At 45.4% G+C, this 17,022-nt stretch overlaps 1 protein-coding gene across 6 annotated transcripts in view; it reads left to right on the top strand.

Annotated features, from left to right (window-relative positions):
* Positions 1-150: 150 nt before the first annotated feature.
* The window catches only part of napepld (N-acyl phosphatidylethanolamine phospholipase D), a 67,045-nt gene continuing 50,173 nt past the window's right edge, over positions 151-17,022 (top strand). The window contains exons 1-3 of one of the 6 annotated variants that reach the window (XM_086010435.1): positions 151-319; positions 10,120-10,337; positions 13,111-13,432. In XM_086010435.1, coding sequence (XP_085866561.1) covers positions 10,162-10,337; positions 13,111-13,432 — 498 coding nt within the window. In that variant the 5' untranslated portion in view covers positions 151-319; positions 10,120-10,161. Of the gene's footprint in view, positions 320-9,972; positions 10,338-10,766; positions 10,928-11,170; positions 11,587-11,785; positions 12,026-13,110; positions 13,433-17,022 lie in introns of those variants that run through there. The other 5 variants (XM_086010437.1, XM_086010436.1, XM_086010439.1 and 2 more) reach the window with 5 other exon arrangements.

Below are 17,022 nucleotides of genomic sequence, written 5' to 3'. Positions count from 1 at the left end.
CTGCTCCCTCAACCCTATTCCTGTAGTGTATGTACCTTTAAGAGCCCCTGTATACTGTAATACCGGTAGTGACCACTCGGGTATATAAGCCTGTATAGCGTCTTGTATCTTTTAGTTCACCTCCAGACTTTGTTCAGTAAACACCTGTTAAACCAACTCCTGCATTCCGTGTCTCCATTAACACACGGATACAACAGTGGCGACGAATTGGAAACGGACTTACCTGCAATTCGGTAGCACCTCAAGGAGATCGATTCCTCAGACGAAGGTCGAAGAAGAAAAAAAAACTGGTTTCACCAGCTAGCCGGGCTGGTGGCAGGTACTGCACTAATCCTTCCTGGGCGGTGGGCTGGGGCTCGATCGGGTGGCTCTGCAGCGGGGCCGAGCAGCGAGTCGGAAGGCGGAGGCAAACAGAGACGGAGGGTGGAGCACTCGGGAGACGGCCGGCGCTGCAAAGCAGGTCGGCGTTCGGACCAAGCAGAGGGAGGGAAAAGTCCCAGAGAGTCCGGCGGGAACGAGTCTCCAACTATTAAAAATATCTGTGTAAATAAAAACCACGGAGAACAACGTTGTCAGCGGCAGGAAAGCGCGGGAGGCGCCATTTTTTCTCGGCAGGGAAGAAAGGAAAGCGCGGGAGGCGCCATTTTTGATTTTCAGGATGCCTAAGACTGGCAATATTACTGCTTTCGATAGTAATATAGAGGATTGGACCACATATGTGGAAAGAGTGGAGGTATATTGCACAGCAAATGAAGTAGAGGATGATAAAAAGGCATCGGTACTTCTAAATCTGATGGGCACAAGGACATACGGGCTGTTACGAAACTTAATCACTCCAGCCAAACCGATGGACAAGAATTTTAAGGAGATTGTTGATACCCTACAGGAGCACTTAAACCCAACACCGCTGCTGATAGCGGAACGATTCAAATTCTTCAGGAGGAATCAGCACAAGAATGAAAGTAACGCTGATTACCTCACCGAATTAAGAAAGCTGTCAAAGCACTGCCAATTCGGGGCAGGATTGGCAGATTCTCTACGAGACAAATTCGTCTGTGGTCTCCTAAGTGAAGGAACACAGAAAAGGCTACTTTCTGAGAAAGATTTGACACTGGACAAGGCTTTCAGTGTGGCTGTATCATACGAAGCAGCAGCAAGAGGAGAGATACAGCAAAAGCCACAGGACTTCGGCACCCATGAAATGACACGGGGTTTCGAGAGATGTTATCGCTGCGGCAGATCCACCCATGACCAGAGGGACTGCTGGTTCAAGGACAAAGCATGCAGGCAATGCGGAAAGATGGGACACATTGCACGTGTATGCCGATCTGGAAACAAAAAAATCCACTGACAGAAAAAAAATCAATAAGGAAAAGTACAGAAAGGTACAAATGATGACGGACAGTAGCTCCGAAGACCAGAAGAGCGATAGCGACTCCGGAAACAAGAGACTAAGCTGTCTCAAATTACATAATGTAATTGCCAAAGAAGATTACCAGACCATTTGGGTTACCCTCACGATAGCGGGGTCCCCAGTTAAAATGGAGCTAGATACAGGATCAGCTCTGACCATCATAAGTCGACGGGATTACGAGCGGCTATTTCCGCATATACCTTTGAAAGACACATCCATTATCTTGAAGACATATACGGGGCAGAAAGTATACCCCAGAGGGAAAATAAGGGTGCCTGTTGTATACAACGGCAAGGAAATACAGAAGTTGTATTTATACGTTCTGCAAAATGGTGGTCCACCGCTGTTGGGACGTGAATGGATCAGAAAGATACGTTTAGACTGGCACTCCATTCAAGCACTGACGGTGACCAGTAAGAAAAAAATGATGATGACGTCATACCTGAACGATTAAAAGACATCTTGGCCAACGCCAAAGAAGTGTTTCAACAGGAACTAGGAACCTTGAAAGGCGTCACCGCCTCAATAAAAGTGGAAGATGCGGCAATTCCCAAGTTTTTTAAGGCAAGGCCGGTGCCATAAGCAATTCGTCCAGCAGTCGAAGCAGAGCTGGAGAATTTGGAAAAGGCAGGCGTGTTATCCAAGGTAGATTGGAGCGAGTGGGCAACACCCATCGTCCCGGTCATGAAGAAAACGTTGAATAATGATAAATCTGAAGAACAGAGAAAAATTTGCATCTGTGGGGACTTCAAGGTGACTGTAAACCCGGTCCTTCACACGGTACAGTATTCTCTTCCGAGGATAGAAGATATTTTTGCCTCACTATCCGGAGGGAAACGTTTCACCAAAATTGACTTGGCACAGGCATATCTACAGATGGAGGTTGAGGAGGCCTCTAAAAAGTATCTCACGATAAACACACACAAAGGCCTGTACCAGTACAATCGACTGGTTTTCGGAGTAGCATCAGCTCCAGCTATCTGGCAAAGAGCTATGGAGCAAGTCCTGCAAGGGATTCCGGGGACTCAATGCTACCTAGACGACATCCTTGTAACAGGAGAAAACGACAACGAGCACCTTGCCAATTTGGAGCAGGTGCTCACTAGGCTGAGAGAACGGGGCCTACGAGCAAATTGCCCCAAGTGCGAATTTTTCCAGAAACAAATATCATATTGTGGCCATATAATTAACGAAGAAGGGTTGCATAAGTCACCTGAAAAGATTGAAGCGGTCATAAAAGCCCCAGCACCTGAAAATGTCTCACAATTAAGGTCGTTCCTGGGATTGATAAATTACTATCATAAATTTTTACCGAACTTGTCAACTGTTCTGCACCCTCTTAATGCACTGCTACAAACGGGAGTAATTTGGAAATGGAGCGAAGACTGTAAACGTGCCTTCCATAAATGCAAAGGCTTGATCACGTCCAAGGAAGTGTTGGCTCATTACAACCCATCACTGCCAATCAGACTGGCGTGCGATGCATCCCCTTACGGCGTAGGAGCGGTATTATTGCATAGATTCCCTGATGGCTCGGAGCGGCCGATAGCTTTTGCGTCACGCTCATTGAACTCAGCTGAGCGTAACTATGCCCAGATCGACAGGGAAGCACTCAGCCTGGTGTGGGGAGTGAAGAAATTCAACCATTACCTACACGGACAAAAATTTACCTTGTTGACTGACCATCAACCCCTCATCTCCATATTCAACCCTAAAAAGGGCGTTCCCATTATGACAGCACAAAGGCTACAGAGGTGGTCCCTTTTCCTAGGGGCACACCAATATGACATAGAATACAAAGGATCAAAACAGCATGGGAATGCTGACGGTTTATCGCGCCTACCGTTGCCAACGGTAGAAGAGGCATCTACAGTGGACCCAGTGGAGATGTTCCACTCAACCATAGTGGAATGTCTACCAGTAACAAATTCTACCATTTGAAAAGGAAACGAGAAATGACCCGACTCTCTCACGAGTCTACGATTTAACGGTGAAGGGATGGCCAGCACATGGCGAACCACTGTTGCCAGCCTTCTTGCAAAGAAGAGAACAGCTGTCAGTGTGCCGAGGAACCTTGATGTGTGGATCTAGAGTGGTGATTCCACCCAAACTCCAGGATAAAGTGCTAAAGGAGCTTCACAAGGGGCATCTGGGTGGAGTGAAAATGAAGAACCTAGCCAGAGCATTTGTGTGGTGGCCAGGAATCGATGGAGACATCGAAGAAATGACCAAGAGCTTTCTAGGATGCCAGAAGGTCCAAAACGCCCCACCACAAGCCCCTCTACATCCATGGGAGTGGCCCTCATCTCCATGGCAAAGGGTACACATCGACTTTGCTGGTCCATTTATGGACTCAATGTTCTTAATCGCGGTTGATGCACACTCCAAGTGGCCGGAGGTAATAAAGATGTCCTCCACCACCATGGAAAAAACCATCACAGTATTAAGGACCATATTTGCCAGGAATGGGCTGCCTGAACAGATCTGTTCTGATAATGGACCGCAATTTGTGTCCGAAGAATTCAGGAAGTTCTTAAAAAACAATGGGGTTAAGCACTACACATCCGCCCCATACCATCCCGCCACCAATGGATTAGCTGAAAGGTTTGTCCAGACCTTCAAGAAGGCCATAAAGGCCATGGGTAATGAAGACATAAAACTACAACATAAGGTAGATAACTTCTTGTTTGCATACAGGAATGCAACACATGTGGTTACAAACCAAACTCCCGCCATGATGTTTTTCAATAGAAGACGAAGATGCCGGCTGGATTTGATCAAGCCAAACATCAGAAGGGACGTAGAGAACCGGCAATTTCAAGGCATGAATGAAAGGCCAACTAGAACCTTCCAGATAGGTCAACAAGATTTGGCCCGGGACTACTGTACTGAGAAATGGCAGCCTGGAACTATTTGCACACGACTAGGACCGCTGATGTATACCGTGGACATTGGAGAAAGCATAATAAGGCGCCATGCTGACCAGATCATAGAATCATCCGAAAAGGGACAACCGACACCACAACTCTATACGCCTAATGATGAAGCAGAGATACCCATAGTATCTACCTCCGATCCGGTGATACTGGAACCAGATAACCCGACACTGGCATTCAAGCCGAATCGACCTTGCCAAAAGAACCTACTACACCACCGAAAACTACAACACCACCGAGGCGTTATCCAGACCGAGTCAGGAAGCCTCCAGAGAGACTGACTTATAATTGATTAACTGCAGCAAATGTGTAGATTATTGTTCTTGTAAACATGTTAATTAATGATTACTTAAAATGTTATGTACTAATTATCTAAAAGGGGAGGAATTGTAGTGTATGTACCTTTAAGAGCCCCTGTGTACTGTAATACCGGTAGTGACCACTCGGGTATATAAGCCTGTATAGCGTCTTGTATCTTTTAGTTCACCTCCAGACTTTGTTCAGTAAACACCTGTTAAACCAACTCCTGCATTCCGTGTCTCCATTAACACACGGATACAACAATTCCCTTCTTCTCTTCTTAGGCAGTCCCTCGGGAACTGAGGATGACTTGCTTCCACGTTAAAAATGAGTTCGCAGGTGACTGATGAGTCCAATGCGGGACCTACAGTCTCTGTCACAGATGGGGCAGACGGTGGTTGAAGGGGCGGGTGGGTGGGGTGTTTGGGTTGACGTGTGCTCCTTGCGCTGTCTGCGCTTGGCTTCCGCTTGCTCCCTGCGAAGAGACTCGAGGTGTTCGCCGCCTTTCCGGATGCTTCTCCCCCACTTTGTGCGGTCTTGGGCCAGGGATTCCCAGGTGTCGATGGGGATGTTACACTTTTTCAAGGAGGCTTTGAGGGTGTCCTTGAAGCGTTTCCTCTGCCCACCTGGGGCTCTCTTGCCGTGTCGGAGCTCTGAGTAGAGCGCTTGTTTTGGGAGTCTCGTATCGGGCATGCGGACGATGTGACCCGTCCATCGGAGCTGATCAAGCATGGTCAAAGCTTCGATGCTGGGGATGTTGGCCTGAGCGAGAACACTGACATTGGTGCACCTATCCTGCCAATGGATTTGCAGGATCTTGCGGAGGCAGCATTGGTGGTACCTCTCCAGTGCTTTGAGGTGCCTGCTGTACATGGTCCATGTCTCTGAGGCATAAAGCAGGGCGGGTATCATTGCTGCTCTGTAGACCATGAGCTTAGTGCCGGGTTTGAGGTCCTGGTCTTCAAACACTCTCTTCCTCAGGCGACCGAAGGCTGCACTGGCACACTGAAGGCGGTGATGGACTTCGTCATCGACGTCTGCCCTTGTTGACAGAAGGCTCCCGAGGTATGGAAAGTGGTCCACGTCGTAGACGAGGCCTTGTCGTGGATTTTGATAATCGGGGGGGCAGCACTGTGTGGTGGGGGCAGGTTGGTAGAGGACCTTTGTCTTACGGATGTTAATGTAAGGCCCATGCTCTCGTACCCTTCAGTGAAGGTGTTGATGATGGTTTGGAGTTTGACTTCCGACTAAATTGCTAACCACCCAACTTCCTTTTCTGGCTCCCATGTTATCTGAAATTGTTAACGGCTCTCTCCTCAGGTACTGTCCCCCTCCTTAAAATCTGCCATCATCACCCCTCTCTTCGAAAAACCAACCCTTGACCCCTCCGTCTTGCAAACCACCACCCCATGTCCAACCTACCTTTCCTCCCCAAAGTCCTTGAACATGTTGTCGCCTCCCAAATCTGTACCCACCTTTCCTGCAACTCCATGTTTGAATCCTTCCGATCAGGTTTCCAACCCTGCCAAAGTACCGAAACGGCTTTTATCAAAGTCATAAATGACATCCTATTGTGACTGTGACAAAGGTAAACTATCCCTCCTCATCCTTCTCAACCTGTCTGCAGCCTTTGATATGGTTGATCACTCCATCCTCCTCCAACGCCTCTCCACCATCGTCCAGCTGGGTGGGACTGCACTCGCCTGGTTCCATTCTTATCTATCTAATCGTAACCAGAGAATGACCTGCAATGGCTTCTCTTCCCGCTCCCACATGGTTACCTCTGGTGTCCCCCAAGGATCTATCCTTGGTCCCCTCCTATTTCTCATCTACATGCTGCCCCTTGGCGACATCATCCAAAAACACAGCATCAGTTACCACATGTACGCTGACGACAGCCAGCTCTACCTCAGCACCACTTCTCTCGACCCCTCCACGGTCTCTAAATTGTCAGACTGCTTGTCTGACATCCAGTACTGGATGAGCAGAAATTATTGTCTTCGGTCCCGCCACAAACTCGGTTCCCTAGACACCGACTCCATCCCTCTCCCTAACATCTGTCTGAGGCTGAACCAGACTGTTCACAACCTTCGCTGCTCACAATGCGGTCTCCTCTACATTGAGGAGACCAAACGCAGATTGGGTGACCGCTTTGCGGAACACCTCCGTTCAGTCCGTAAGGGTGACCCCGAGCTTCCGGTCGCCTGTCATTTTAATTCACCGCTCCATTCCCACTCGAACCTCACTGTCCTTGGCCTCTTGCATTGTTCCACGGAAGCTCAACGTAAACTCGAGGTACAGCACCTCATCTTCCGATTAGGCACTTTGCAGCCTTCCGGACTCCATATCGAGTTCAACAATTTCAGATCATAGCCTCGGCCCCTATTACATTTTTACTTATATTTTTTTTCCACCCCTTTGTTTTGGGTCTTCCCTTTTTCCCCCCCCCCTCCTTTTTTTTCCCTCTCTCTCCCACATGGCAGCTGTCTCTCATCCTGCCAGTACACTTCACACCTAATCTGAGCCATCTTTTGTCTCCACTGTCCTATTACCATCTCGTCTGGTTTTGAATACCTCTACTTCTTTTGTTCTATCGCAGCCCTGCCTTCGATCTATTTTATTTCCTTTCCAGTTTTGAAAAAGGGTTTTGACCCGAAACGTTGACTCTAATTTCTCTCCACGGATGTTGCCTGACCTGCTGAGTTTTTCCAGCATTTTCTGTTGTCATATTTGACCCTGAAATGGGCTTCTGACCACATATCGGCAGCATAACTAAGATCGCCTATTTCCACCTCCATAATATTGCCCGTCTCTGCCCCTGCCTCAGCTCGTCTGCTGCTGAAACTTTCATTCATGCCTTTATTACCACTAGACTTGACTATTCTTGGCCGGCCTCCCACGTTCTACCCTACGTAAACTTGAGGTCATCCAAAACTCGGCTGCCCGTGTCCTAATTCGCACCAAGTCCAATTCACCCATCAGCCCTGTGCTCGCTGACCTACAATGGCTCCCGGTTAAGCAATGCCTCCATTTTAAAATTCTCATCCTTGTTTTCAAATTCCTACATGGCCTTTCCCTCCCTATTTCTGTAATCTCCTCCAGTCCCACAACCTCCTGAGCGCCTTGGGACATTTTACTACATTAAATGTGCTATATAAATACAAGTTGTTGTTGTTTATACAGACACCATTAGATTGTCACTAGTAGCACTGCCTATATGGCCATGTCCTTAAATATAACATGTTATGAAATATTAAAGTATTCTCAATTATAAATTAAAGGCATGATTAATTTGGAAGTGTGAAATACAAAATTAAATAATCATTGCATTCTGATAGCATTGATTTAGACACTGGCGTTTAAGTTACGCCGACATGAGTGAGTTTTTTTGGAAGCTCTAGCTTAAGGTAAACAAATTTCGGCAACTTCCTACAAAAGCAAAATACTGCGGATGCTGGAAATCTGAAGTAAAAACAGAAAATGCTGGAAATACTCGGCAGGTCAGGCAGCATCTGTGGAGAGAGAAACAGAGTTAATGTTTCAGGTCGATCATTGACCTGAAACATTAACTGTTTCTCTCTCCACAGATGCTGCCTGACCTGCTGAGTATTTCCAGCATTTTCTGTTTTTATTGGCAACTTCCTAGTAATATTTCAGTGAACCAACCCTGACTGCTATTGCCTGAGGCGCTAAAATCGTGGTTTATGTGATTTTAGCAATTAAGTTGGAATTTTTTGAGGATGTAACTGGTAAAATAGATAAGGGAGAACCAGTGGATGGTGTATTTGGACTTTCAGAAGGCTTTCGATAATGCCCCGCATAAGAGATTAGCGTGTAAAGTTAAGGCACATGGGATTGGGGGGCAAGGTATTGACTTGGATAGAGAACTGGTTGGCAGACGGGAAGCAAAGAGTTGGAATAAACTGGTCTTTTTCCGAGTAGCAGGCAGTGACTAGTAGGATACTGCAGGGATCGGTCCTAGGACTCCAGCTATTCACAATATATATTAATGATCTAGACGAGGGAACTAGATGTAATATCTCCAAGTTTGCAGACGACACAAAGCTGGGTGGGCGTGTGTGCTGTGAGGAGGATGCCGAGAAACTCCAGTATGATTTGGACAGGTTGGGTGATTGGGCAGAAGCATGGCAGATGCAATATAATGTGGATAAATGTGAGGTTATCCACTTTGGTGTCAAAAACAGGAAGGCAGATTATTATCTGAATGGCAATAGATTGGGAGAAGGGGAAGTGCAACGAGACCTGGGTGTCCTTGTGCACCAGTCACTGAAGGTAAGCATGCAGGTGCAGCAGGCGGATAAGAAGGCAAATGGTATGTTGGCCTTCGTAGCGAGAGGGTTCGAGTACAGGAACAAGGATGTCTTGCTGCAGTTGTACAGGGCCTTGGTGAGACCACATCTTGAGTATTGTGTGCAGTTTTGGTCGCCTTATCTGAGGAAGTATGTACTTGCCATGGAGGGAGTGCAGCGAAGATTCACCAGGCTGATACCTGGGATGGCAGGAATGACGTAAGAGGAGAGATTGGGTCGATTGGGCTTATACTCGCAAGAGTTTAGAAGAATGAGGGGATCACATTGAAACTTATAAAATTCTAACAGGACTAGACAGACTGGATGCAGGAAGGATGTTCCCAATGGCCGGGGAGTCCAGAACCAGGGGACACAGTCTAAGGATAAGGGGTAAGCCATTTAGGACAGAGATGAGGAGGAATTTCTTCACCCAGAGAGTGGTGAACCTGTGGAATTCTCTACTACAGAAGGCAGTCAAGGACAATTCATTAAATATATTCAAGAAGGAGTTAGATATATTTCTTAAGGATAAAGGGATATGGAGTGAAGGCAGGGACAGGGTACTGAATTTGGATGATCAGCCATGATCTCATTGAATGGCGGAGCAGGCTCGAGGGGCCGAATGGCCTACTCCTGCTCCTATCTTCTATGTTTCTATGTCAGGACTGCATGCTTTTTGTATTTATTATAGAAGCTATAAATTTGGAACTACAAAATGTATCCAAGCACAAAACGTGCATTACCACAGATTTAAGAACGTTTTTAAAAAATATATATTTTCAATAGAGGTTATGAAAACAGCCTATAAGCACGGAAACTTCCCGCAAATCTTGGGATTTGGCATATCTGTCCGTAGAATAATAATTCATCATAATTTTAAAAAGAGAACTTGGAAGCGTGGGGAATCTCAAACAGATCGGCCGAATTGGTTGGGCAGAATTATAATCTAACCGCTGAACAATGTAACATGTAAGTGCAGGGCAGGGGGTGCAGTCGGCTTGATTCAATGAACAGCTGGATGCAGCACACGTGGCTTGTGGTTTCCGGGTGTCTGCAGAAGCACGTAGAGTGGGGACCTGATCTGGAGAAATTTGCGGATTGCTCTGGCTTTGACTTGCATCTCGTCTTTATGAAGTTACCGTACTCATTTTTTTTAAAGATGGATGTGGAGAACGTGTCGAGGCTTGCGATATGAGAGGCGATGGTCAGAGCGAGGGCTTTGACTGCGTGCCTGGAGATCTGTCGGCCTCCCTCGGCTGCCTGTGTCACAGCAGCGGCTGAAGCCCTGAGTTTCACCCACAGCTACTCGGCGAAGTGCGGCGACGAGAGTGAGCCAGGAGGCGGCATGGCAGAGACAAAGTCCCACTGCCACCCCAGGTGAATCTCTAACCTTCAGCTCCTTTTACTGATCCGATCCATATTTTGTGGCCGTGCCCGGGGGCACCGATTCTCACCCTGAATGCCGCTTTTTAATTTCAGAAATGATCGCATTCTCGCCCACTTTTTTTTTATTACAGCGGCCACAGAAAATTCTGTAGTCATCGAATCGCATAGATCCTGGGTTAATGACATAAACCGGGGATAAAAAGTTGTTCAGAAAAAAGTACTGCAAAAGACATAACCGAATTTTTAAGTACTAAACACATATTCTCTTTCACGGATTTCGTTTTACACTGGCAACTGGTTTAATTTAATTTGTTAAGTTTTATTTAAAGTTATTTTAGTTACAGTCTATTTGTTTATGTACCCATCAGAAGAGTACACTTGCAACCTGTTAAAATATTTTTTTTATCCTGTGCAACTCAGATTTCGGTGCTTAATCCCCGTGAAGGTTTTGACACCGCGTGCAACCTTTTGGGAGGAGTTTCAACAAAGGAATCGACTGTAATTCAGGCTTTCTCTGAGCAATCTGACTAGCAGCCAAGCTGATCCGTCTACCGCACTGTCTTGAGGAATCATTGAAGAAAGTTTGTTTTTTTCAAATCGGGACGATCTAAAACTCAAGTTCGGACTTTGTGTTCCTTAAACGGATCGATTCCTTTCCATTTCCACTGGTTTTTGTTGGAGCGGCTGTAGCCAGTCGCTAGTGTACAACTTTTACCAAAAATAGAGGTGGTGCCGAGACGGAAGGGTGGGGGGAGTTCAGCAATCCCCGAAGAGGCTGGGACGGGGGAGGAATTGCATGTATCTAAACTCCCGGGGAGGGGGGAGCTTTTACAGAGAGTGTTTTATATTTTAATATTCACCTTTTAATTGGATTTGGTTCTAACTGCCTTTAAATCCAACGCAATCAGCAATAATCGTGTCCTTGCAAAATAAAGTTTAAAAAAAAAAGTTACCGGCAAATTTCTCCTGATTAATTCTTCAGTCGTGTCCATCGCGCGATTTTCGACCCAATGTCAAACTTTGCCTAAGTCTGTCCTATTGCATATGGAAACTCAACGAGAGAAGCGTTTTTTGTAACAAAAACAAAGTAACTTTATAGTCTTGTTTCCCAACTAATCTGGGTGCACTTCTTAAAATGCCAAAACGGAGCTGCAGAATCTCATAAGCAACAAAAAATCGCTTGTTTGCTGCTGTTGTAAAGGTGCCTGGAATGCAAATGAAAGCGAGTGATATTGAGGGGGTTAGTTCTATGCTGTTGTTTATTTTTGTAATGGAAGTTGTTGGATGCAGAAAGAATCTCCCTTTGTGCCTCGCACTTTTTTGGGGACTAATTGGACTCGAGCGCTGAATGGTTGATGGGCCGGAGAGTGCGGCGATCACGTGCTGGAGGAGCTGGGCTGAGATCAGAGCTCCGACTCGCTCGTCTGTCACATCATCTGCGGGCGGGAACCACAAGGGGCAAAAAAAAAATACATACAATATATATACACAGTAAGTGGATCAAGTGGGAGAGACTGCGGCGCTGCCCCCTCCTCGACCCGCTCCAGCCCAGCACATCACCCCAGCCGTCGCTCTCACTCGGCAAGGTCCACAATGTTTTCCCTCTCTTTTCTGTGTTCTGCCTTCGCTTCTCTGCTGCTTTTGGAGCTCACCGCTCCTTTTTCGCTTGATGCAACGACGTAAGCTGAGAAAACCATTCCTAGCTTTTGCGGCGAACTTTAATGTTATTGATCGGCTTCCGCGAGAATTAACCGAGTATTTTTTTTATTATGTATACGAGTGTTTTTTTTAACCAATTGGAAAGTTTGTGTCTTCCCCCCCCCCACCCCCACACACATAGCTTCACGTTGTTAATGGCACCAGCGTTATTTACAGCGTGGAGTCGTGGGCTCTCTCTCACACACAGGACGCTGCTTCAGGAGGGAAGCCGGTCTGCCGTGAAGATCTACTCGATAGTGAACACCTAGCATAGCTCAGTGTTACAGTCGCACCACTGGCAAATTAAAGGACGTTTTGTTTTTATTTGTTTGTATTTCTGTTAAATAAATCTCTCTCAAATTGGCCAGTTGATCAAGCGACTCTTGATCGCTCATCTTCTAGGTGGTTGTTTTTTAAAAAAAATCCCCGAGTTGCTAAGCAAGGTTTCCGCAATGCCATTTAAAGTGCAGTTATTGGTCGCCGATTAGTATTGGTGGAGTGTGATTCGTAGCTGCTAGACCGAGTTATACTACCGACTGCGTGGGTTGCAGGTCCCACTGAGGCGCTTGGACCCATGGGCAAAGGCCATGGGGGAGGTTAATTTGCAACATTAGGAGAACGTGGGTAGGAGAGTGTTCGTTTCCTAGAATAAGAATCCAAAGTCTATAAAGCCCCCAGAAGGTCAAGTGGATCACCTGGGCACTTTTAAAATATGGCTTTTGTGCTGGCTGCATTTATATTGCACCTGGTGCAAGGTGCAAGCTTGAAAGTGTTGTTAGATGGCTTCCTGGAGGGGGGTGCCTCATCATTTGGCCATATTGCACCAGTTAGATTGAGATCTGACTTTAACTTTGGAGTTATACTGCCATTTGACATCAATCCGCATCTGAAACTACATATAGACCTTAAAGTGCTAATTAACATTAAATCATTATATGGATAACACAATGAGAGAAATGCGAAGCTGGGATTTTGTATTTTGCACACAATTTAATATATGTTTATAGACGTTTTAGGAATCTTGAACTGCATTCTTAGTAATTATAATGTATCCAATTTTTTTTAGACTGCACTATAGAGCTGAAGGAAACATGGACGTGAAGCTTGAAGAACAGGTTCCTATTGCCAGCAGTCATTATCCTAAGGAAGCCGTGAAGAAACGATCGGGAAATGTGAGCCGAGACTCGAGAGGGAGCACTTCATCCCGATCCTCCAGGAAAAGCTTCAGGTTGGATTACCGCCTGGAAGAGGATGTAACAAAATCCAAGAAAGGCAAAGATGGCAGATTTGTCAATCCCTGGCCAACCTGGAGTGCCCCTGCTTTCACTAACGTGCTGAAGTTTGCTGTGATGGAGAAGGACCACACCAACATCCCAAGTTCAAAAGCGGTGAGTGGTTGGTCCAAATCTAAGTTTGTAAGTTTTTCAACTGTTAGATTTATTAATCGTTTGAATTTTGTAATTGTATTATTATTTGTATTGTATCCTCAAAGAATGATCATTTGAAACAATTAGGTGCAGCATTTTAAAGCAGCACTTTGGTAATGTGCATAATACATAATTTATTTCATAAGCAGGTATTAATTATCTCGGAGTGAGTTACAATCCTCGTGAGTGAAAATGTTAACATTATATGGTAGTCTGGTGGCACTGTTTGTTGGAGGTCTAACATTTAGTCCAGAGAGTGGGAGGTGGGCCTGTTTCGATCCATCTGCTCCGCACAGTTCCTAGTCTGGGTGAGTAGACGGAAGAGAAATCCAAGTTCAGTGGTTAGGTGATGCCAAGCTGAGTTTTCAAAACCTGCAGATCGTAGGAGGAAATGAAGACTGAGGGAGGTAGTGAGTTCCAGTTTTGAATTTGGTGGAAAAAATTGAGTTAAAGTCGGCAACAGAGCGATGAGTTTTGCTTTCAACAGAGCAAAAAAAGAAAGACTAGCATTTATATAGCGCCTTTCATGACCACCGGGCATCCCAAAGCACTTTACAGCCAATGAAGTACTTTTTGAAGTGCAGTCACTGTTGTAATGTAGGAAACGTGGCAGCCAATTTGCGCACAGCAAGCTCCCACAAAGAGCAATGTGGTAATGACCAGATAATCTGTTTTTAGTGCTGTTGTTTGAGGGATAAATATTGGCCCAGGACATCGGGGAGAACTCCCCTGGTCTTCTTTTGAAATAGTGCCATAGGATCTTTTACGTCCACCTGAGAGAGCAGACGTGGCTTCGGTTTAACTTCTCATCCAAAAGACGGCACCTCCAACAGTACAGCACTCCCTCAGCACTGCACTGGAGTGTCAGCCTAGATTTTTGTGCTTGAGTCTCTGGAGTGGATCTTGAACCCACAACCTTCTGACTCCAAGGCAAGGGTGCTACCAACAGAGCCATGGCTGACAATGTTTCTGCCTGGTTTCAAACCAGGAACCTCTGCGTGTTAAGCAAATGTGATGACCACTACACTACAGAAGCATGCCCGGATGTAGGGGGAAGCAACCATGCATATGTTAATGTATTGGAGCTTAGGAGGAAAGAAGAAAATAAAGTTCAGAGAAGCAATAACCATATCCGTATAGATAACAAAGATAAAAAGACAAAAATGCTAGTCGTGGGAGGAGACAAGCTGAAGACTTTACCCTTAATAATTAATCAGATCTGTATTACTCTGTACAGCTTTCCTGTTCAGTAAGTGAATAGCTGTGAAACTGAGTGACTTGTTCTTTTTATAAATAAAAAAAAAAAAATGTTTATTTGTAATAGTTTCCATCTCAAACCTACACCATATCTTTGGATTGGTGGTTTACCTAAAATTAAACTACCCTTTGAGATCATGCTACATGCAGTGACTCATGCTGATTTGCAGGTCGATGTCAAGTTGCCATTTATTTTTGGCCAGAATAGTTCAAAACCAGGAATAAGAAATGAGTATTTCCTCAGTGAACACTATTACTGTATTTATTTCCTGCACATAACCGTTGCTGCTTGAGGCACTGCGCACCACCCGTACCAGTGAAACATAATTCTTTCATTTCACTGTTCAAGTCTTAGAAAAGCCACCTCCGATATAGGAATTGTAATCAAGTTTTGGACAGACCTGGGCTTTATAGAAAGTTCAGAGACATTGAGGAGGTGTTTACATGAAAAAAGAAATTAAGCTTATTGGAGGCAACTTTATCAGTGGAGGAGATATGAGAGTTTCATTTGAGGTTAGAGAAGATAGAGAGGGTAAGAATCCTGCACACTCTAGCAGCCCTGGACACCTCTTTTATACATGTTATATCGGCATAAACACATAGTGCTGTACTGGCATAAACACTTGGAAATTACATGTTCATACAAAAGCACCAATTTTAATACAGTATAATTAACTGTAAACTGATGGGCACATCTAGGTCCAGTACAAAACCATATCCAATTGAAACATCTAGTCTCTTGTGTTTCATGTAGAATTATTTTCTAGTGTAAAAACAGTTGTAAATGCTAATGGCAATCGCATGCACTAGTTTGGAATAATAGAATTTGGATGCTTTATATATACAGGAAACTTTTTTTTATCCGGGACTGGCGTGGTGCCGGCTGATCAAAAAGTCCGGATTACAGAGAGGTATACTTGCTAAGGTATGAGAGCCCCGTACACGGCCACAGATCCAGGCGTCCCTGTTGCATGGCAACAGGTGCAGGAACCCCAGTTACACGGCCACAGATCCAGGAACCCCGGTTACACGGCCACTAATATGAAGTAAAACTTACCTGAACCTACTCCTGAATTTTGCCGGTTAAGAGAGATTTCCAGTTTTTTAGGTGCCGGTAAAAAGAGAATTTCCTGTACTTGGCTGTGCCTTCAGCCGTCTAGACCCTAAACTCTAGAATTCTCTCCCCAAACCTCTTCGCCTCTCCACTTCTCTCTCCCCCCTTTAAAACCCTGCTTAAAACCTACATTTGGTCACCTGTCCTAATGTCTCCTTCTTTGGCTTTGTGTCAAATTTTGTCTGCTAGCAGTCCTGTGAAGCGCCTCGAGATATTTTACTACGTTAAAGGTGCTATATAAATGCAAGTTGTCGTTGATAACATTTTCATTTTAACACAGTACTGCTGCAGGTCATTAAAAGAATTAAAGGCCAAAGAAAATTAAGTATGACCATTGAAGGAAACTTTTCCAAAAAATATAAAAATAGGTGTTTTGCAATTGTTTAGTTATAGCACGTTGACACGCATAGCATACATAGTATAGAATGCATACACTGTGGTGGTGAGTGAGCTTTACATGGTGAGCGGGGCTGACCTCTAGTCATTCCCCTAGCCAATTTATTCCAGTATAGCTATGACATTGGCATCTGCTCGACAATGTGAAAAATTGCCCAAGTACGCTCAGCCCTCAAATAGCAGGACAAATCTAGCCTGGCCAATTACCATCCTATCCGCGTCGTCCCAATCATCAGCAAAGTGACGGAAGCAGACATCAACAGTGCCAGCAAGTCAACCCATTCACCAGTGACTTGTTCACTGATGTTCAGTTTAAGTTCTGCCTGAAAACGTAGCTCCCAAATTCCTAACCGCCTTGATCCAAGGATGGATACAAGAGCAGACTGCCAGAAAAGTCTTTGGCTGACAAGTGGCAGGTAGTATTTGTGTCATATAATTGCCAGGTAATGAGATCTCCAGCAAGAAAATACTAAACCACCCTCCCTGACCTTCAGCCCCACCACCATTGCTGAGTCCCCATCATCAACATCTTGGGGAGAAGCTTTAAGAGTATCAGCCATATCAATAACTTGCTACAAGAACAGAACAGAGGCTGGGTACTCTGCAATGAGTGGCTCATTTCCTCATCCCTAAAATACTCTCCACCATCTACAGGAAACTTTCTGATATCCGGCACTGACGGGACCGAGCTGGTGCCGTAACATCAAACGTGCCGGACATACCAGAGTTAATGTTTAAACATACGAAACTGAGAAGCTCCGTGTGAATCAACAAATCCTGTTGC

Source organism: Somniosus microcephalus, chromosome 17, assembly GCF_052327205.1.
Source record: "Somniosus microcephalus isolate GS21.2 chromosome 17, FLI_Smic_1.0, whole genome shotgun sequence".
Taxonomy (NCBI): Eukaryota; Metazoa; Chordata; class Chondrichthyes; order Squaliformes; family Somniosidae; genus Somniosus; species Somniosus microcephalus.
Note: the sequence above shows the minus strand (reverse complement) of the source record. Positions and strands in the feature narration are given on the sequence as shown.